General features: G+C 34.5%; 1 protein-coding gene across 2 annotated transcripts in view; it reads right to left on the reverse strand.

Annotated features, from left to right (window-relative positions):
• The window catches only part of Ide (Insulin degrading metalloproteinase), a 61,761-nt gene that overhangs the window by 1,204 nt on the left and 36,764 nt on the right, over positions 1-23,793 (reverse strand). For both annotated transcript variants that reach the window (XM_089088210.1, XM_089088212.1), the window contains exons 7-13: positions 20,050-20,154; positions 15,306-15,835; positions 12,023-12,241; positions 8,626-8,737; positions 6,305-6,597; positions 4,675-4,884; positions 1,838-1,963 (exon numbers count right to left, since the gene is read on the reverse strand). In XM_089088210.1, coding sequence (XP_088944336.1) covers positions 1,838-1,963; positions 4,675-4,884; positions 6,305-6,597; positions 8,626-8,737; positions 12,023-12,241; positions 15,306-15,835; positions 20,050-20,154 — 1,595 coding nt within the window. The remainder of the gene's footprint in view (positions 1-1,837; positions 1,964-4,674; positions 4,885-6,304; positions 6,598-8,625; positions 8,738-12,022; positions 12,242-15,305; positions 15,836-20,049; positions 20,155-23,793) is intronic.

The following is a 23,793-nucleotide window of genomic DNA, read 5'->3' on the forward strand; positions in this document are numbered from 1 at the left end:
ATTTTCAAAATCTGGAAATTTTTTATTAGTATAAAATGGATAGGACGTGTTTAAAATAGTTAATAGGCATATGCTAGCTAGGCAAATGATATACACAAATATACCTATTGTGCCCTTTTGACAAAATGCGTCTTCCACTCCAATATAAAGCAAAAGTAAAAAAGCGCAAAACAATAAATAAGGCTACGGTTTTTTTTCAGACTTTAAAAGGTGATTTCATAGTTCTGTTGCGCAACGCTATATGGTGTCCCCCCTCTTATCATTTTTATTACACTATTTGCAAACTGATGTCAATAATATTAGCTACTGCTAACATTAGCCTGTACAACACATAAAATTAGCTGTCAATAGCAAGAGTATTTAGTGAACACACCCAAAGGCTTTTGGCCAGAAGGGTAAGAAAGTTGTAAGGTCTGGATGAACGCAAACCCAGTTGTCCTATTATCTATCAGGAGTAAGAAATTCTAATACTGATTGACCCATATTTGCTCATATCAATATGTGTCCTTGAAGAAACATCAGACCACATTTTATTTTTTGTATAAATACAATACTCTTAAGACTGCAAATTCTACTGTCCAGACAATAACATCATTTCTTAAACCTTATGTGTAGGCTAATTGAGAGAGCTTCTATTGGATGGTCACACAATATATGTAGTGGATCTAAACATTAGGCCTCTTGAAGACGAACCGTCCCTGCACGTTCTCTCGCATAGCATACAATCAAATTCTGCCAGTCAAGTTATAGGTATATTTATACAAAGTTCTCACACAAAACATTGAAAAAAAAACGCACCCAAAGAAACTGGCTATATAAATGATAACAACCCTTTGTTTATTTATTCCAGTTTCATTCCCTTTATGACCACGTTTTCCTGTTCACACTCTATTCCTGCCACTACTACTACTAACAACTCATCACGAAACCAGGCAACTAGAAGCCAACACAATTGCGTAAGGTCCTTCTTCACCAGCTTAACTCTTTCTTCCCTCTTGAGAAGTTCCCACATACTTGAAAATGTTTTTTATATATAAACTCCTCCCATTCCATTCGAGGACCTGCCCCACCTGGATAGCCAAAAAGAAAAATTTCTTTATTAATAAATAAAGTATATATTCGAGTATATCAAACATGTTTATCAAAATTTCCTCGCAGCCTTTATCCTTAAAGCGTGGGATAATCATCTTAATCTTTCATTCATAATAGACCTACTTAGTGTACTATAGGCTGGCTCCATGTAAAAACAAAATAAAAATATCTTGACAATTTTCATCCCATACAAGGCCGCCCATAGTTTAGGGTTTTAACTCCTCTTCCCTACTACCTCCATAGGAAACGAAAGATGTACAAAATGAAGTAATATTTGGGAAAACATCGCAGCTTTTCTGACAAAAAAAATTCAAATCTTCTCCTCTTCCCCCCCCCTCCTCCCAACACACACACACTTTACATGAAATATGGCATAGCTTATGTTTCCATATGGCTCAATAACAAAATTGAATAAATTTTTGAAGAACTACTTACAATGAACTCTTAATTTTTTTCCCTCTAATATAGTTGCCACGGAAACAAGTTTCCTTGTCAAAACTGTCCCTATTTTTGCTTACATTAGGAGATAGACCTTGTCATATGTTTGTTAAGGTTTTTGGAATATCTTGAACTATTTTAAAATTACCCTAAAGAGAAGAAGAGAAAAAGAACCACCTGAAATGACAAGTTTAATTGGTATTGAGGTTTGTGCATCTTAATAGATTACCTATTGTAAAAAATTACTGACAGTTTAGCACTGTAAAAACTACGATTGAGCTGAAGCCGCTATTTCTAAAAAAATTACCTGACATTGAACTTTGGCGTCATTGCTGTCAGTAGTTTTAAGGTCACATTCCAAGTTTCCATTCACAGTGGATTGGACATAAACACTCAATTTCTTTCGCTTCATCGAATTCTTACTTATAAGGTCCTAGAATAGAAGAAAAACAACTTCATAAATACGCCAAGTCCAATGGTCCGGAGCAGAGAGAAGGGAAAAGTGATAATAAAGGAATATTTGGCACTTTAGCATCGGTTTAATAGGAACTAAAACTCTTAGCACCACTGACAATAGAGGGCAATCTAACAGAACTAGAAAAATCCAAGAGAAGTTTACCTTTAATTTTACATTTTTCGTCTTTTTTTTTGCCCGTTTAGAACATGGAGCTTAAAAAAAAAAGTAAAATGACAATCTTACGTGTCTAAAAATAAGGTTTAGAAAACTTGGTTAGAGTTCTGGAAGCCCAATGAAAAATTTTCCTGAGAAAGATAATGTTCTCTTATTTCTAGGAAAGTACCATATTTAAAGAGATTATATACTTAGTCTCCGTCCCCCTGCAGGTGCAAAAATTTCCAGACTAAATTATACGATCATTTTTTACTAGCAAAACTTTTAAGGTTCTTTGTTCCTCAAACCAAAACAAACTTTCCGGTGGATGTTTTAAAGGTGATGATTATAACTTGGCGACTTCTTCTCGCATCTTAGCGGCAAAAACTCTTTTTTTGAGGGATTTAAAAGCTTACGATAACAAGTGAAAAGAGAAGAAGACTAGAAAACAAGCTTTTTTATTCATATTCTGATCTTGAATCGGTCTGTAATTAACCACATTTTACAGTAATTAGGCGTTTACACATTTTTTAAGAAACATATATACCAGGGTTAAAATTATAGTTTGTGATAACAGAAAAAAAGGAATTCTAGTCTCATTTAAACCCTAGATTAAAATTAATAATCATCTCGCTTAAAAGTATCCTCATTTTTTTCACTCATACCACTCATCTCCTGCTCATTTCCAAACATTGGGCACCCGCAGAGCGAGAATGGATAACCAAACATGTAAAAAAAAGTTTACTTTTTTTGTATTAACAGTCTAGTATCTGTAGAAATCGGTAAAATAGCGAAACGGGTAGATTACATAATAGTTCGAGGAAGATATGGAAGATCTCGTAAAAAAATGAGATATATATGAGGCAGGTACTTGCCTATTGTTTATTTATAGCTTTCTTTCAAATACCATTTTAATTGGAATGTAATGGTAACAATAATATTACTACAGTGATTGAATTTATTTTCAAGCAGTTTCTTGTTATTTAACCTTAAAAAATAAGAAAAAAAAAATGCTATTTGGCGGAATTCTTTTTGGCTCTTTCGTCTCAATTTTTTGCTTTTGTTATACATTTTTGCCTTCCTAGTGAAATCTAAGCTATGATTTTTATTTGTTTTTCTTCACTTTTTTTATTTGATCCTCGGCGCACCCCCCCCCCCCCCCCCCGGAATATTCCCCCACATGCAAAATTGAGCAGCCACAGAGAAAGTATGACACATAAAATAATGAAGAAATGAGGGAATCTTGGAAAATTCAACCAATATCCCGAGATATAGGCAGAATATGGGTATAAAATATCCTAAACTGGGGCTATGGGGTGTTATCAACTCCAAATGTAAACTTATTAGAAATTTCGAAGTTTTTGGATAAAACCGATATCTCAAACAAACTAAAAGCCAAACTTTTGAGGTACAGTACAGACTCACAAGAAAAAAACGGCTAACTTTTCAGATGACAAAAAAACTAACTTCTGGAGTATAAACTGAGATGAAGAAAAAAAAATGGATGGGGCAGCAATAGAGTACTAATTAAAAAAACCAAAAAAACTGGATGGTTTAGCGATAGAGTGGACTAATTTTTCAGCACACTAAAAGTCAAACTTTTGAGGTACAGACTGACATGAGAAAAAACGGTTAATTTTTCAGCTAACTAAAAAACTAACTTCTGGGGTACAGACTGAGATGAATAAAAAGCAAACAAACTGGATGGGGCAGCGATAGATTGGACTACTTTTTCAGCACACTAAGAACGAAACTTTTGAGGTACAGACTGAGATGAAAAAAAAGGTTAATTTTTCAGCTGACTAAAAAAATAACTTCTGGGGTACAGACTGAGATGAAAAAAAAGCAAACAAACTGGATGGGGCAGCGATAGATTGGACTACTTTTTCAGCACACTAAGAACGAAACTTTTGAGGTACAGACTGAGATGAAAAAAAAGCAAACAAACTGGCTGGGGCAGCGATAGATTGGACTACTTTTTCAGCACACTACGAACGAAACTTTTGAGGTACAGACTGAGATAAAAAAAAAAGGTTAATTTTTCAGCTGACTAAAAAACTAACTTCTGGGGTACAGACTGAGATGAAAAAAAAAAACAAGCAAAAAACTGGATGGGGCAGCGATAGAGTGGACTAATTTTTCAGCACACTAAAAACCAAACTTTTGAGGTACAGACCGAGATGAAATAGACTCAGATATATAAAAATAGATTCCTTTATGTAAATAATCGAATTGCAATTATAGCCTAATTTTAAAAGGCCAGTAAACAAATGTAAGACGAATTTGCAATTTAGATCATGGCGGCTTTCTAATAAAGACCGAGAACAATAAACCAAAGCAAAGCTAAGTAGCTATGGAAGAAAATGTATGTTATTATGGATGGAAATTATAGTTAATGCATGAATTAGAATTCAGCTGATGAGCGTACTCAAATAATGAGTTTTACCATTGCTAGTAAATTGAGGTTTCGCGAATATAAGAATACCAACTTTATCCATTTTTACTCTAAACATAAGCTATTAAATGCTACTTACCTTGAAAAACTGTCCCACGTCATTTTTGGTAACATTCTTCAAATATTCAACTTCATTGACATGCCTTCCAAAATTATAGTCACCTGAGGCAATTTCATTCCAATAAAAATTAGCCAAACTGTTAAGAGTCTTTGGACGCTCCAATTTTTTAGTAGACAACGCTGCTTTATGAAGGCTGAACTCATCGTCTGTCATAGTTTCAAGGAAACCCTTAAAAATGTGAAAGGCAAAATAAACTCGTGTTAATTAAGCAACTATTGAATGCCTATATTATTTAGTTCTTCAGTTTCTTACATAAGTTCATAACTACACCTAAATACCATAACTCAAGAAAATATATATAAATAAAACAAACAGCCTTTTGTCATTGGGTCTGAAAGTTTTCCGTTTTATTTGGAAAAAGAATATAAAAAAACATCACAGTTTGAAATGGACCTATGTAAGGATTCAAATATATTTTTAATCAAGAAGACGAAAATTTTCCATCTTAAGGGTCTGATCCATGCGAATATGTGCTATGATGTAAGGAAAGGAAGCAGTCATTTCTTTGCGACAATTTATCATCCGATTACCTCATTAAACTGTGCTAATTGTGCTTACGTTGGTTCTCAATGTATTATTCTACCTAAAAATGTTAGGAAAACATATTCACGTTTTTACGTTTTTGGTCTTTTTTTTATCAGGGGAGGACTAATTATTGCTCTGCCTTGGTGATATTATAGTGATACATACATGATAGGAAGGGGTGGGAGAAAGCATTCTGGTACGAAGGAGGGAAGCCGCCGGCAGTTCTCTCCAAATCTCATTATTTTTACAATTATCCCAATAATCTTCATACACCGTTCACAAAACCAGCTGTTCCCTGCTATCTCAGCAAATTTTCTCCCCCAGCCTCTAACCGAACCTTGGCTCCCACAAAAACCAATTTCTGTGTCCAGAGAAGGATTCCAACTGACGCAACATAGAAACTTCCATTTATGGGATATCGGAGTAACGTCTTGCCTTTCGTCCGAAATTTCGTACAAGAGATCCTTGATCATTATGATTATGAAATATTCTGGTATCCATAAGCTTAGATAGACATTTTTCCTAGGGGAGAAGCGTATCCATCATACTCTCGGAACTGAGATTTACACTCTGGGAATTGTTGGTAGAAGGGTTAGAAGGATTTTACTACATAGAGGGGGGAAGGCACTCTCCTCCTTACTCATCCCTAGCTATCTCCTTGTTAGTATGTCTCTCACTGTGTTGATTTTGTGTGCCAATACTAAATGGACTCGAGGTTCTAAGCTTACAAAATAGCATAAAAGCATCTTTTATTTGTACCTGAAAGGCTAAGATACAACTATAAAAAAGGTAGAGAAAAGCCAGACAAAAAGTCAAATAAAGTTATTTCAGAAACAAATTAGACAGCAGGGATGCCATATATCGAGAAATTTATCTTCTAAGTGTTTAGAATGGGAACACATAATTAAGAAATGACCAATTAAGATTTGTATGTACAATTTTTCAATAAAAAAAGTTGATTTTTTTCTTTTTTTTAAGGCAGTAAAATAGGCTTATTTGAAGGATTCAACATTATTACTCAACAATTATGAAACACATATTCGACTCAAAAATATAAATTTACCTGAACACATTCTAAAAATGCTTCAACTCTTCCGTCTAGGAACTCCGGATGTCTCTCGGATTGTATAATAATCCTTAAGCCCTGAACTCCGTTACCCCTTCTCTTTCCGCTGAACACAATATACCCCAGCTGTTCTTGAGTCCGAAGGATGTTAAAACACGGTTCAGATATTATCTGACAAAGTAAATCTAGACGGGTGTTCATGTGAATTTCTTCTTGTGAACATTGGTAGTAAATTTCGACAGCTGACGATTTATGGACATCGTTAGTAGCTTTGAGGATGTAGTAGCAGCCTGGAAGATGGTTGCTTCATTAACATGATTCTTTAATTAATTGAGCGGCCCTAGCTGATCGGTTAGCGCACTGGACTTTAAATCCTGAGAACATGCATTCGGTTCCTAGTGTCCCTGGTTATTTGGTTTAGAACGGGGAACGGGGAACGTTCCCATATTGGGGAATGGGGGTCAATAATGGGACTCTGTAAGCTCAGCCAGAGTCGACCCAGCTCTAAATGGGTACCTGAAGAAATCAGGGGGGAAAACCCAGGAATCGTCGGATGATTCCCCCCCCCAACCACGCTTTACACTCCAAGCCAAAGGCAGTAAATCAGGAGATTGATACCTGCGCAACACAGACCATTGGTCAGGATGCGAAAACGTTTAAGTTAAGTAGTTCAATTAATTAATTAGATTAAAGCCCTTCGATACTATAAAGGATCAACCTACACTACCTCAACCAGTATAACTATTTTAGTTTGTGTGGCCGGACTATTCACGATAGAATACGCAGTCTTACTATAACTTGTAGAGCTTTGATAAGAGATTCGAATAAACGACAGAACACTAAAGCCCGACACCTATTTTCCCGGAAATCATAGGAAAACCCTTTAACTTCTCTCGTTTTGTGCCACAGATAGAGATACTCAGATTTAACGAAACTCACATCCTTTTAAAGCTTAGAAAGGGTGAAACTTAGAAAGCATGAAAGCTTAGAAACTTAGAAATCGTGAATTTGGTTTTTAAAGATTAGGAAAGGACAACCCCTAAAGATATTCTAGTATACCTGCTTGAAAACATTCAAATTCAGCTCAAAAGAAGTACCATTGAATAATTTGACAGCTTTGGAAGTTTCCTGTCATGCTAACCGCCTTGATTGAAATCTTTGCCAACACAGGATATATATTATTTATGCTGTATGCACACTGAATAGACAGCGTTTTGCTCAACAATCAGGAAGAGATTATATGTTTTCTTTGTTTTAGAATTAGCCTTTCGTTACTTTTTCGAACTGTCGACACATTTAAGATCTCCATCAGTTTTTACCGAAATTGCTTCGCAAGCTCTCTTTGGTGCTAAAAAAATTGGCTAATGGGTCATTGGTCTTTGAGACTGTCAGCCGACACTAAGACTAGCAAAATAACATTTATGCTATTAAACGTCCTTAATTATTTTCTTTTATAAATTAATGTAATTAATTAAATTTATTTAAGTTACTTTGATTAATTCGATGGTTTTATGTTAAACGCAAGTGCTCTATATTAGGGGTTTAGATATTCACTGAGATCAAAGAAAAATCTCCGAAAGTACTTATTACGTATTTTCGGAAAAGGGTTGGAGCCCGGTTTATACATAGATTAATGGACATACAGATGTAGCAATCTCTTTTCTTTGTTTACTATACAAATATCCCTTAAAAAACAATTCGCTAAGGAAATTTTTAACTGTTAGTGTGACCTGCGTCAATTCTGTGTGACACTATACTTCTTTCTTTTTTTCAATCTTCTCCACTTTTCTGTCAGGTCAGCATTAATTATTTTGTGTTAAAGCATAATGAATAAGTAAAGCAATTTGCATATAAATAAAACATATCTGTTCATAAGTCTAACCGACAAATGCATGTTTTAGACGTCACCACCGGAGGTCTTTATACCCCCCCCCCCTCCAGGGAATAGTTACCAACTGTTTACCACTGAAGGCTCAATAAATCTTTTGAAGTCAGTTTGAGTAAGCCCACAATAGAATATGCAAAAAATCATTCCTTAAAAAGCTTAAGCTAAATATGAAAATACAAACAAATTCCTGGAAATCTTTTCTACCAGATAATTGATCAAAATCGGCAATTTTTTTCGTTTTAGAATCGTTTCCACTTTTCATAATAAGGATATAATCATTCCGCCTCCTGAGCGCTTCATTTAAAGCAATAAAGGCACTTCTGGTTCGTTTAACTCATCAACTATTGTTTATAAGAAACAAAAACAAACTATTATGCAGTCATCAGATTTCAGTCAAACTGTTAAATAAAAAATATTAAACAGTAATTACCTTCATCTAATTGAATTTCCCTATCTTTGATCAATTGTCCAGGGAGGAGAGGTTTACTACAGCAGTTGTTTTTCAGATGTTTTTCTACTTCAGTAAGGAGATCCAAAGCTTCCTAGAAAAATAAATAAATTTGAGATTACATCACTGAGGGCCATATCCAGTGAGAGAGGGGGATTAACCCGTTAAACCCCCACGAAATTTCTGTCTGACAAAAAGTGATAAAACGTGTAAACAATCTATGCACACAGAAACCTTGATAATCACTAAAATATGGCAGTCAGTGACATTTTTTGTTTGTACCCCCCCCCCCACCAACCAATTGAATAAAAATTCCGGATATGGCCCTGACAACACTTGTTCCGATAAAAAAGAAAACATTAAAATAATAAGCTTAAAACAATCCTGAATATAAAAACAGAAATAAAGAAACATAAGTTTCGAACGATCTTGCACAGAACGATCCTGAGTTATAATACCGTCATTATGGAAGCTCCCGAAATAATGTTTTAACTTCTTTCTTTTTTAAAGTAATCTTAACTGATGCCTCTGAATGAAATTAATGTAAAATATAACAGTTGGACCAGGAAATTTAAGCACTATTTTTGAACATAATAAAAATGACGTTTGAGCTCACGCTAGCTATGGATATTGAAGCTTCAAAATGTGGCTCATAAGCTGCAATTTCGCTTGTCTACGCGTTATCTTTGTGCTACAATTTGAACTTTGAAATTAATGTTAAGGTGTCTAGGTCATGTTTGATTTTAAAAAAGAGTATAGATCTTTTTGTTGAAATAGAGCATTTCCTGCAGTAGTATTTTTTTCTGATTTAAGATTATATTCATTGCCACAAGTGAATTGACACTAAGACCCCATCGGAAATTTTCTTTTTAACACGAAATCGTTTCGGTAAACTCGTAATCGTTTCGGTAAACAAGGTAAACTTGAATCGTACGTTGGGTGCTATAAAAGAATAATGAAGAGCATATAAGATAACAGGATCAGCTCATACAAGGATAATTTTTTTGGGTGGGGAGAGGAGGAGAAGAGGTTGGAAACCACTAAACAGTGGGCTAATAGAATCTTGGTTCTAAGGAGGTCTATCGGACTAGGCTTTTGATACCTCTATCCCCTTCTGTCACTTTCAGTGTGCAGTTGTGCTTGTATGTCTAGGTTTCTTGACGTCTGCTATTTCTCTTGACATTTCAAAGATTTTTGATACTATTAACCACAATGTTTTAAAGCATAAACCTAAAAAATTGAATTTTCCTCCATTTATCATACCATGGATTCAATCATTAGATGAGAGGTAGGTTGTCTATCTTAGATTGGCAATTTCTCATGAATGTAAAATAACTTGTGGTGTCCCCCAGGGATCAATACTAGGGTCACTTCTTATTCTAATTTATCTCTCGCAGGCTTCTATATATGGGTTCTCATTGTCGCTTGTCTTCTAGCCGCAGACAATTTGAGACAATTTGCTGTCTTTTCATATTGCGGTATTTTCAAAGATATTTGATTATTAAAGCAAGTCCGATTTTTTACAACGATATCTATTAAGCTTCAAACTTTTGGTTTTCATTTTTAAGGTTTTTTGAATTGTTGTAATCCCTTGTTAAAATATATAGTAATATATTTGCAATTACCAGCCGCCGGGCCCCGGCATTTTCCACGCGGCAGGCTTCTATATATGGATTCTCATTGTCTCTTGTCTTCTAACCGCAGATAATTTGCAGTCTTTTCATACAGAAGTCTTTTCAAAGATATTTAATTATTAAAGCAAGTCTGATTCCTAACAACGATATCTACTAAGCTTCATATTTTTAGTTTTCTATTTTAAGGTTTTTAAATTATTTTAATCCCTTGTTAAAATATATACAAATATTTTTGCTATTACCCATTTTTTGCTCTTTCCACAATTTAATGTCTTTTCATACTGGGGTCTATTCAAAGATATTTGATTATTACAGCAAGTCCGATTTCTAAAAACGATTTCTACTAAGCTTCAAACTTTTCGTTTTCTCTTTTAAGGTTTTTGAACCCCTCGTAAAAACACATATAAATATTTTTGCAATTACCAGTTTTTGTTGTTTAGGCAATTTAATGTCTTTTTATGCTGCAGTCTATTCAAAGATATTTTATTATTACAGCAAGTCCGATTTCTAACAACGATTTCTACAAAGCTTCAAACTTTTGGTTTTCTTTTTTAAGATTTTGGAATTGTTGTAATTGTAATCCCTTATCAAAATATATACAAATATTTGTGCAATTACCAGTTTTATGCTCTTTAAGCATGTAAAAACGTCATTGCAATACTAATGTATATAAAAATTACGTGACTCACAGACTTTTCTAACTTTTTATATATGTATATATATATATATATATATATATATATATATATATATATATATATATATATATATATATATATATATATATATATATATATATATATATATATATATATATATATATATATATATATATATATATATATATATATATATATATATATATATATATATATATATATATATATATATATATATATATATATATATATATATATATATATATATATATATCGTTGTGGCTGATGCTTTGGTGTTTCCATGTATGCGGTTCATTGATAGTAGTTTCCTAAGTTAAAGCTTTGTAATGCTCAGGACCGCATCTTGGCCAAATGGCATGTTTGCTTAGTCCAAGGTTATTTCGTGATGTATAGTTTGTGAAATAATAAAGGCTGAAGTATAAAAAAAAACTGACAAAATATCAAAGCCAAATAGAGTGTGAAAAAACAAAAGATACTCTGTTATCCAGACACATTAAAAACAATTTCCCATGTCATAAAATAGGTGCTTGACGTTTTTTTTTTTTGTTTTTTTTTTGTTCGTTTGTTTTGTTTTTATTCAAGTAAAGCCATTTTCTGTCAAGTTTTAAATTCATTCCGATCTATTCTTTTATTGTTTATAATTAAGTTGTTAAGTATATATGATACAAATTTCAAATATTTTTTCATTGTGGCCTGAACAGCACACAAACTCTCCATAACAGTTTTTTTCAGGTTAGCAGACCTGTATCTGAGCTTTACATAATGATAAATTTTGACGCAATCTTAAAACGATTTCTCAGCCTGTAAAGACGGCTATGGACAAACGGTATAGGGTTTACTCTACACCGATGACATATCTGGAATCTAGTAGTATCTGCACCAGAATGCTCAGAAAAAAAGCATCATTAAGATTTTTTTTACATACAAGGGAAAAATTATCCACAGTAACGCTTTCCCAGTCTGAGCAGCCATTTTTACAGGCAAAAAGACCATTTTCAGATATGTCCAATATTTTACCCTAATAAAGTAAGATCTGTATATTTTGGAACAATCACTAAAACTTACATTTTCAGTAACGTTTCCATGGACTAAACTTTCAACGTGGGTACGAGAGAAGAAGACGTTTATAAAAGAACGCAGTCTTTCAACAGTGAGGTCATCAACGCAATCCAGGAGTTCTTCTTTCCTCCAAGCTCTTTCACTCATGACCAACGACGTATAATAGACCACATGGTTGTGTGGTTGATCTGCGCGAAAGTTCTTCAAACCTCTTACGAAGGCTTCCTAGAACAAAATTAACCTATAAATCTCAAGCAAATAACGAAAAAGTAGATTTTTTTATTTTAGTTGAGCAAACCTTGATAACTGTCCAAAAATACCCTTTCCTTCTCCTTCAAAGTGAAAAAAAAACTTCAAAAGTAGTCAAGTTTTAACAGCCGATCCAAGCATAGGTAACTGCAATATTTTGTGCCACTTCAAAAGCACCTAGATTCATTTAAATCAATTTTGAATATCCTTTCTCTGAGACAAAGGCTCTCAAGCTTTTTGCCAACGGAGACCATATAAACATATAGCAGTACACCAAGAACAATACAAGATTTACGTTGATTGGGCAAAGCGAAGTGTTGTAGTATACTTACTTACTGAAAATCCTTGCGTGACTCCAGCTCAAGCAATTGCAATATACCTTTTCTACTATAACGTTGGCGTTGAAATAGGTAGGGTGGTGTTGCCGGAACAATGGACCCACTTAATGCCTCCAATAATATAGATAAAAAATACTGGCGTAATTCTGCTTCAAACAAGGTACAATATGCCTACCTTTCTGCAAACAAAATGGCGGAGATAAGTAGGAGGGGGTGGTTTGTTGGGTGGTTCACTGGCCTACTTTATGCATCTTAGAATATCGAACAAAGCATAAAATATCGAGTTTTTCTAAATTTCCACAAAGAGCAGAAATAATTCAGTTCTATAAAAGTTACCTGATCATCCTTATAAAATGAGAAGGAGTAGCTGGAAAGCCATCATTCTTTTAATTTTAGCTACCCAGCCGAGACATGTGGTGATTTTGATAGCAACCACATAAAACAGTCACATTACGACAATTGATCGTTCTGATTCAAAGAAGAAACAGAAGCAACAAATTTACAGCTTTAAATTTACAAATGCAGCTTAGGTCAATCTATTCATTAGGTGACAGCGTAAGAAACGTATATGTGAACATTTCATCTCCAAGTTCTGTAGAACTTGGAGACCAAGTTCATTTCATCTCCAAGCCTGTAGAAATAAGATGTCTAAATCCTAGTTTTTCTTGATGTCTCGAGGAAAAAAAAGGGACCGTAAGTGCATTTGGAATCCGACTTGGAACAGACGACTAAAGGGAGGCAATCTAGCTTTTTTAAACGTTTTACCTTAATATCACTTATAGCAGAGCCACAACCAGGATTTCATTTAGGTAGAGGATGCAAAAGAGGGTTTAAAAGCTTGCAAGAGACTAGAAGCATGTACTCTTAAATTAATAAAGAATAATTAAAAATTAATCAGAAATCTCTATTTTTTTAAATTCCAGGGGTTTGGTTTAAGCATTATCTTTCCACTCACTCAAGTAAGATTAGTACTATATAAACGGATGTGGCCATAAAATATGGGTTGATCCCAATACGTAGGTTTAGAGTGGCTTGGACAAGTTTTATCCCGGAAAAGCTTTAGATAACAGTGCCAAGTTTTAGTTTAGAAAGCCAAGTTTCACATAGACAGCTATGTTTTCGCACAAAAATGGACATTTTTACGTTTCCATCATAGTTATACTTTTCCCTTGTAAGTTCATACGTCATGACACTAACAGCTACGTTGAAATATTTCAAGCTAGCCGTCAAAAAACGTAAAGCCTACATAAAAAAGAGTCTTCTCCATCTCATGCTTCTAGTTTTGCCAGTTGCAATTTAACAGATATATTAGACTGATGGATGGATATAAGCAGTTTTGGGTCAGACAGCTAACGCAGCAGCTGCTACATGAATCCAGAGCTACAAATGAAGGAGATAGGGTTCCGTGGAATTGTCTTTTTGAAAATCAATCTTTGGCTAAGAAAAAATAAAGCATCCTTGGATAGGGTAGGAAAAAGTCATAAGTGATATTCTTCAAAGAAAAATTCATAAATGACAACAAATGGTGAAGTTTTGAATTGAGTGAGGTGGAAGAGAAGCGTGTGTAGTTGCTCTGGCCTCTGGTGGCTTTCGATTCGGAAAATCGATGCATTGGGACTCAAGAATACGATACTGTAAATAGCGCCGAAGACCAGACTGCCTTTCCATCATAAACAATAAGTAGAACTTTAGGGAAATTTTTATATAAGACAGTGGAACGCAACTTCAAATGAATATTTCGACCCTATATCCAAGGGCCGTCCTCAGCAAAACGATCGAAGAAAAAAACAATATAAAAGAAACTCACACTAAAATTCAATTATTAAAACTTAAAAAAAAAATAAAAAAATTCAATACAGCCCTAGAATCATAACTTCAAGGAAGTTCAACCAGGACTCCCTGGTTGAACTTCCTTGAAGTAATGATGCTAGGGCTGTTATGAAAATTTGAATTTTTTTTTCAGTTTCAATGATTGAATTTTAATTTAGTTTTCTTTTATATCATTTTTTTTCTTCGTTTGTTTTTCTGAGGACGGCCCTTGGATATAGGGTCGGAATATTCATTTAAAGTTGCATTCCACTGTCTTATATAAAAATTTCCCTATTGTTCTACTTATTGTTTATTACGATACTGCTTTTAAAAAATTATTAGCAGTAGTAGCATCGTTATTGGAAAAAGGGTGATAAAAATGCAACCGATTGGGATTAGTCAACATCATACTCAAAATTAATATTACATGCAGAACTCCTAAATTTATCTGAATGACATAAGATCAAAATAATGAATGTTTCATAAAATGCAACAGAGACACCTTTAAAGTTGTTTAAGTAAGGAAGAAAGCTGATCAAGCGTTTCATAAAAATGGTTGATGATAGTAGGATAGCCCCAGGGGAATCGCAAAGATTTGAGCAATTCAAATCATTTTCGTTTTTTCTTAGAATAAAAATTGGGTCTTCGACTATAAATCGGATAAGTACCCATTATTTTAAACTCGTTAAAGTATTTAACACTCAACTATTTACTTACACAAGCTGGAAAGCTGGAAAAAAGAAGAAAAACAACTGTTATGAATGTTCCACTGTTCGTGCATTTAAACATATCAGTTCACAATTTTCCCGGAGATTTCTTTGGACGATCCTTGGAATGGATCCCCTTTTCATATACTCTCCTACATACAGGTAAAAATAACAATTAAATCTTACCTTAATAATCTCAAAACGAACAGGGTCAACCTCAAATCGAGTCAAACGTTCCATCACTTTCTTGCACAGGACTTGTACCTTATCATCATATCCTTTAAATGTTAGTAATATTCCATATTTAATTGTCTTGATGTCAAAACTCAGCCCTGCGATTTCAGCCGGGTATAGCTCCTCATTTGTAGCGTCATTGAATAACAAATGTAGCATAGTAGTCAAGTTCACATGCAATGGGTCTGTATAAACTAATGGACTAGTTATTTGTATGAATACACATACTTTTGGTAATAAATACTCATCATCTTGCTTGAAGAAAAGACGACAAAAGGGCGAATCACGTACAATACGAGGCAAAGATGTATTCAGCTCGTCACGTGGCTTCAAATCAAATTTGGTTGGGACAAATTCATTTCTTTCTGGTAGGTGCATACAAGAGTTGATTCCAGCATTTTTCCATTTGGTAACAATATCTTCGGGAATTTTCTCTACTTTGTAATTTGTGCCGTAATAATTTTCTACGCAGTCAGTCTTACCTAAGAAAATTGTTATGCTAAATAAGTTTCAAATATTCAACGATAGCTTGCATTGACGAGTTTCATTTTTAAATAAGCCCCAAACATGACGTATTTTGTAGTTCACAATTTAGCCAAGAATTATACGTGACTAACAAATATCGTCTTTAAGACTAAATCCATTTCAATAAAGACGTCAATCCAGAAGAAAAGTTATCTTTTTACTTAAATATTTTGATTTTCTGGTGGGGGGACATAGCTAGCTCAAGTCTCAAAGACCTATTACCTCCACAACCAAGGCAGCTGAGCTTGCAGTCACGCCACTGACCCCCACCCCAAGCCAGGACTTTGAATTTCTTTTAGAAACGCTAGAACTTAAACCCGCATCGCAAAGGACAGATTACAAGTCTAGTGTGTCATCCTCTCAGGTAAGGCAGGCTCAAAAAGTTATCTTAAAAGATATTAAATATCGACATGAAAAAGACTAAAAAACGTATCAAAAATCTTAAAGTATCAAGCACAGTGAAAACGAAATTTAATTGGGTGAATTCTTTAAGCAGAAATTTACAGTTTAATACCCTTGTTTTTTTTTTTATTTTGGCTACTATAGGCCGCTATTGGTTCTTTACTAGGTTTCAGCTATTGCCATAATCATGAACTAAAGACTTTTTGGACGTCGTGTTAGCAAACTATACGATACAGATTTCCACTTTTTGCTAGGTAAATTTGCTCCTGAAAAATCAGGGAAAACGGAACTCAATTTTCGTTGAAAAAGACATCTATATGCGGTTATACAGTTTATGGTAGTAACGAAAAAAAAAAATATGAAAAGTGGGTGAAAAAAATCAGCCAAAAAATTAGCAAAAAAACTTATGGCACCCAACAGCCGAAGGAAGTGCAGCTTTCCTTTGAAGCTGTATTTTTCTTTGCGATTAAACATAGTGTTAATGCTTATTTTTTGCGGACGAAAAGCAGCAATGAAACTAAATAGTTCCGCTAATTTATTTTCACGATTTAACATGGCAACACTGACAAAAATAAGGTAGATGGGTCTAGTTAGGATTGGTCCAGTGAAAAAAACATTTTTGTCCACATGGCAGCACTGACGAAAATGTGATAGGTGGCTATAGCTAAGATGGGTCCAGTTGACAAAAAGTCATTTTATTTTGATGTACCTGGTATTTTGACGTTGGTCACAAATAAAAAACCTATGTTGGGTGAATAAATAAAAAATTGAATTCGTGTCAAGAAAAAGATTTGATACCACACACTGAACAATCCATCCATTAAACAGGAAGGCTTGAAAAAATTCGGAGAGTCAACTGATTCACCTTTTCCATAAAAGAGATACGATTTTAAAACCTGAATTTCACCTCGATTATCTCGAGATAAAAGTTCGAAAAGGAACCCCTTTAATTAAAATGAGGAGTCATTCACACACATAAAATAAGAGGTTACGTGCAGGGATTTTTTTTTTCAGGTCTAAGACCGTATTTTGAAATTACTTGGTTAATTAAAATACAAATTTAACGTTTAGTCAAGAAATCTGAATAAAACCGTCCAAAGAAATTTGAGATTTGAAAATAGAAGAAGAAACAGAAACAAGCTACGGCCTTGGGTCTTAACTACGACAATGTACCGAATGTCCAACATCAAAACAGAGTATCTACAGTCCCAGTGTTGAGCTAGATGAAGCTCTTCAAAAAGGGACCAAAAGAGGAAAATTTACAGCTAGTGAAAAGAAATTAGAAAAACCACCGCTATTTCGACCAAAACCTTCACTAAGCCGTAATCTATGCAAGAAGTATAAAAAAAACAAAAGAGAGAAAAATAAATTACGAAAAGCCGAAGAAAGAAAACCGTTGAAAAAGATATAAAAAAAGGAAAGAAACCTGAACAGAATGATCGAAAACAGTTTGTAGATATGCAAATAGAGATAAAAAAAAAACAAAAACAAAAGACTAGAACTCAATACTATAAGAAAACAAAGAACAAACGAACAAGAATTAAAAGTTTCTCTAACACAAGCCATGAAGAAAGTGGATTCCTCTTTTCACACTTATCGTGAAAAGGTGGCTCTCTAATTCGCACTCTTTCTTGCTATCGCTGTATTTCACGATTCAAAGGACAAACTAAAGGATCTGATGTTGGAAAATTAGGCAATATATTACATAAGAGTTTGGTCTCACATATATAAAGAAAGCGAGAGATAAAAAGCTACTAAATGAAGAAATGTATTATTGATAATGTCTCGATGCGTCACTACATACTTATGACTGCTTTAAAGAAAACGCTTGATTACTTTAGCTTTTTTTTACCAGTGCACACAGACCAAAACACACAATCAAACACCCAAGGCGGATCTAGAGCCAAATCGTGGGGGGGGGGGCAATTGGACAAGGGCGCCAATAATTGAACAGAATATCAAATTCATTTAAAAAAAAGTGAAAACAGAAAAAAGGGAATGAGAGCGCGATAAAAAATTTTGGCGGGTGGGGGCTGGGACCCCCCCCCCCTGTAGTGTCACACAGAGACACACACCTAATTTATATTACACGTCATCAGTTTAATAAGCTGCTTAAAGAATATATTGCAACTGGAAGAAATAGAAATTCAATATCCCTCCATATGGATAGAAGAAATATATAATAATAATAATTTATTTATTACCCACTATGAACAAAAAGAAGTGGAGTACATCAAAAACAAAAAACAAAAAAGCAAACTTGCACACTTAACAATTATTTACATAAAACGACGCAAATTATGGTACGCAGTAAGACCTGCAGATCAATATTTATTTACCCATCAATCAATGCTCCAGTAAGAGGGAGAGTCAAAAGAAACAGGATTCATTTATGTATGTTTAAATATAAGGATAGGGATAGAGCCTAATTGTCAACTTGCTTTTAGTAAAAGGTCCTGAAATCTGAAAAAATTTATGATTTTTTTCATAGTTCCATTTTTTCCCCCCAAAATTGTTTTTTTTTCACAATTTTTAAAAATCTAACCCGAACCGTCCAGAAGCAAATTTCTGCATGCTCGCCTAATATTACTTTAAAAGGTCACATTAAAGTCCTCTTCTGAAAGCTATCCTTCCATCTCGAAAGCTCTGCTTCTATCCAAGATTTTGAAACGCTATCTAGTCCACAAAAATTGCGGCGAAGAATTAAATATTTCTTTATAAGCTCTGAAAGCACAGCTGAATTTACGCATATAAGCAGGTCATACCCGCCCCCACGGCAAACCCCTTATCCATTACTGTGCCTTTTTTGGTCTTGCACCTGCTCATTTCTTTTTTTAAAATCATGTTTTGCGGAGCAAAATGGTAGAAAATAGCACTTTGCTGCGACACTATCTATTTCATTACTTAAAAGGACACTTGATATTCTCATTCTCGTAAAAATATGCCCTCTCCCAAAATTTTGTGGCGGCTTGTTCGATAAGACCCCCCACCCCCCGATAAAAAAAAAAAGGAAAAAAGAGACCATGCAAAAAATTGGGCGTTCCTTTTTATTCAAGGTGTAAGACTGTAAAAACCATTGTGTTTCGACAATGGTTATTTCAATTAGGTATTTTTATTTCAATCTGGCATCATTTTTGAGGGCTTTTAGGGCTAACTTTAATTCTCAGAACTTTCATTTCGTAACTAAGAAATACTGTTCAGTTGACTCTGAATGAACTTACTATTCCGAAAATAGTATTAGACAGGAGGCATTTGTCACTAGACAATGTCTTAAAAAAAATTTCTTTTTTCTTTTACTTTGGCTATTATAGGCTGTAGTTGGCTCTATACTAAAAGTTCCAGCTATTGTTACAACTATGAACTGAGGAAATTAGGGCAGTTGTGATTGCCAATTATACGAAACAAAATTTCGCTCTCTGTTTTGACACGTTAGGGTAGCTAAAAGAGATTCAAGCACAAAAAAGCTCATAAATAGAGTAAAGTAAAAAAAAAAATACTTTAAAAAGGATTAAAAAGACTACAAGTGTAATATGCTGTGTTCTGTGTTGAACACAGAACACATTCTGCTGTGTTGAAGAACACAGCAGAAAAGAATTTTGAAGATTTTTTCTCTTCAAAAACTCCAACAGCTTTTTAGCATTAAAAAACACCAGAAGATGAAAAAATACAAAAAAGAAAATTACTGGAAAATATTAAAGTAGCAGCTATTGCATATCTTCACTAAAAAATAAAATATTTAAGCACTTATAATATTCCAGTGGATTTTTACCTTCAAAAGCTTTTGCGACGATGAACAGTCTTACATTATCAGGGGTCAAGTAAGACAGTGTTTCAGTAATCAGCTCTGGCTTCCACTCAGTGAGGACGTACTCGGCTAGAAAAAAGGAAAAAATATAGGATAAAAAGACCTGAAAATGCCCAATATGAGTCATTAAAAGATGTTATGACTGAAAGCTTGAATCATAGCAGTCGTAAATTGCCTGTGCCTGACGTTACACAATGCAACATGTGTTCCCAACACAGTGAAACGCTAGTGGTTCTCTGGGGAATAAAAAAAGAAACTCAAAATTTCTGCTCTTGGAAATTGGATTTATTGAGGCACCAGATTCACGGGTTCTAGTAACAAAATTTCGCTATTTAAATGTCATTAAGGTAAATAAAAACAAAACTTTTGCTTCGAAATCAGAGCTGTTAGATGTCTAAATAATGCTTAATACCCAAGGAAATTAAATCACAAAATTAAAGTAAACTCAAACTTAAGAGGTTAAACTCAAACTTAAGAGGTTTAGAATTTGACTACCCGATTGGTTCGCACAAAAGGATTTATGTGAGAATTTTGTCAGTTGCTTATATATGTCTGTATTTTGCCTACATTTAGCTATATAGAGCATAAATAGGGGGAAATAAATTAGCATTGGTTATATATTGTGGTTATTATTTGGTTATATATTGTTATATATTGTGGTCTGTATACTGTATACAATTTTTTTTATTGTTATTCTTACTTTTGAGTGGTTATTAAAAATTATTTTAAAACATTTAATTAACATGGTTTTAAACAAGTTTTAAAACATGTAATTAAGCTAAATAGAAAAGCATAAATAAATTACTGATCGCACCATTTTAGGCAAATTTTAGAGACAGATATGAATTACAGCTTGACGCACATTATGTCCTTTCCCCACTACATAGACGAAGAGGGAGGGGGGAGACAAGTACGCAAAAAGTTCAAAACATTAATCTGCGTCGAAAACTAAAGAATATTGCAAGTTTGGGTTTTAATGTATCTTCAAGAATTCTTCACTACTTATCCATCCGAAAAGGAAAGCATTTTGAAAATATGTGGGCAAAACGGAAAAGTCTTTTAAAATAAAGCAATTATTAGAAATGCTAATGCTTATTAGAAAAGCTTATTATTAGAAAATTATTAGAAAGGCTAATGATCTTTGGTCATTTTATACTGTTGAAACAGGGTATGTAAGATAAAACCGTAGATAAATGACTGTTCTAAAGTTAAAGCAAGACAAAAAACAGGACCTTTTTTCCTTTTTTTTTGTTAAAGAATAATCACCTATGAGACGATGAAAATTCTCTACTAAGACAGTCTGAATACGATCAATGATCACAATATCACCACCACAATTTACTGACGAAACACTACCTTCACTAAAAAAAGTAAAAAAAAAAATATATATATAAAAAAATAAATGTCACTAAAAAAAAGCTTTCTGTTGCATTTCACTAATAACATCATTGAACACCCAGTCGAGAGTTCAGAGCACCCAGTCAAATGAATTTTTTTTTTTTTTTTACAGACTTTTACACCATTTTTTAAGCGTCCTTGCAGGACGATGCTTTTTTTCTTTTTGGCTTATTTTGGTCCGTTTTTCTTTTTTTTTTTGCTTTGTTCTTTTGTAAACCGCAGGCGTAGCTGTGTTGTCCTCAGTAGGATTGGTGCTGCGGTGAGTTGTTAGTAGTAGTAGTAGTATTTCATGCATGGACATGGCTTCCCGCGCGGATATTCGAGGCAAAGATGTTAAAAAGAGACTGATTTTTGTAAGCCCAGGAAAATATAGATATGAAAATAATTCAACAATTAAGTGACAATGATCAACTAAAACCCCTTCCACGCTCACCATTTCCCCAAACACATCCAATTAAAATTTTGAGATAGCCATTTTGTTCAGCGTAGTTGATTTCCAGATAGAAATTATGTTTCTGAGGAGGACACTCCCAAAAACCCGCAGGGCAAGGGTTGTAAGTTTTGCCCTGGGGGCATATAACGTTTTTTATAGAAAGCACTGTCATAGAAACTTCAAAAAAGGCTCATTCGATTGGAAATTCAAAGGGCTAGTACCATTTTTAATATTCGAAAGTGTGGAGGGCAACTAAACCCCCTCTCACACCCACCTTTTCCCCAAACACATCCAATCAAAATTTTGAGACGGCCGTTCTGTTCAACGCAGTTAACAACTATGAGGACTAGGTCTTTCGGGATGACAACCCCCCCCACAGCCCTCAGGGCAAGGATTATAAGTTAACATCCCTTCCACGCCCACCATTTATCCAAACACATCCGAACAAAATTTTGAGATAGCCATTTTGTTAAAAGTAGTTGAAAGGTCCGGAAATTATATCTTTGAAGATGATACTCCTCCCATAGCCCTCAGAGCAAGGGTTGTAAGTTATGCCCTGGGGGTTTATAAGGTTATTATTGTAAGCTTTGTCGTAGAAACTTGAAAAAGGGCTCATTCGTTTGGAAATTCAAAGGGCTAGTGCCCTTTTTAATAGTCAAAAGTGATTTGAGGGCAACTAGCTAACCTGTAACGCCCACCTTTTCCCCAAACAAATCCAATACAAAATTTTAGATAGCCATTTTGTCCAACGTAGCTAAAAGTTTTAGAAATTAGGTCTTTGAGGATGATAAACTCCTCAGAGCTTCCGGGGCAAGGGTTGTAAGTTATGCCCTGGGGGCATATAAGGTTTTTATAGATAGTGATGCTGTAGAAACTTCAAAAAGGGCTCATTCGATTGGAAATTAGAAGGGCTTGTGCGCTTTTTAATATTCGAAAGTGATTAGAGGATAACTAACACCCCTCTCATACCCACCATTCCCCCAAACACATCCAGTCAAAATTTTGAGATAGCCATTTTGTTCAACGTAGTTGAAGTTCTGGAAATTTGGTCTTTGAGGATGACAACCCCCCACAGCCCTCAGGGTAGGGGCTGTAAGTTATGGCCTGGAGGCATATAAGGTTTTTAATAGAAAGCGTTGTGATAGAAACTTCAAAAATGGCTCATTTGATTGGAAATTGAAATGGCTATTGCCCTTTTTAATAGTTGAAAGTGACTGGAATGCAGCTAATGCCCCTTCGACTCCCACCATTTATCTAAACACACACAATGAAAATTTTTAGATAGTTATTTTGTTAAAAGCATGTTAAAGTTCTGAAAATTACATCTTAGAAAGTCAGAATCCTCCCACCACTCACGATCAGGGTTGTAAGTTATGCCCTGGGGGCATATAAGGTTTTTATTGAAAACTTTGTCGTAGAAACTTGAAAAAGGGCCCATTCGATTGGAAATACAAAGAGCTAGTGCTCTTTTTAATAGTCAAAAGTGATTTGAGGGCAACTAACCCCCCTCTCCCGCCCACCTTTTCCCCAAGCAAATCCAATCAAAATTTTTAGATAGCCATTTTGTTCAACGTAGTTTAAAGTATTAGGTCGTTCAGGATGATAACGCCCTGAGAGCCCCAGGGGCACGGATTGTCAGTTCAGACCTGGGGGCATTTAAGCGTCTTTGAGAAAGAGATGTTGTAGAAACTTCAAAAAGGGATCATTTGATTAGATATTATAAGGGCTTGTGCCCTTTTTAGTAGTTGAAAGTTATTGGAGGATAACTAACACCCCTCTCACACCCACCATTTCCCCAAACACATTCAATCAAAAATTTGAAATAGCCATTTTGTTCGACTTAGCTAAAAAGTCCGGAAAAAATGTTTTTGAAGATG

The sequence above is a fragment of the Artemia sp. Qi Xiang Cuo genome, chromosome 4 (assembly GCF_049724085.1).
Source record: "Artemia sp. Qi Xiang Cuo chromosome 4, ASM4972408v1, whole genome shotgun sequence".
Lineage (NCBI taxonomy): Eukaryota > Metazoa > Arthropoda > Branchiopoda > Anostraca > Artemiidae > Artemia > Artemia sp. Qi Xiang Cuo.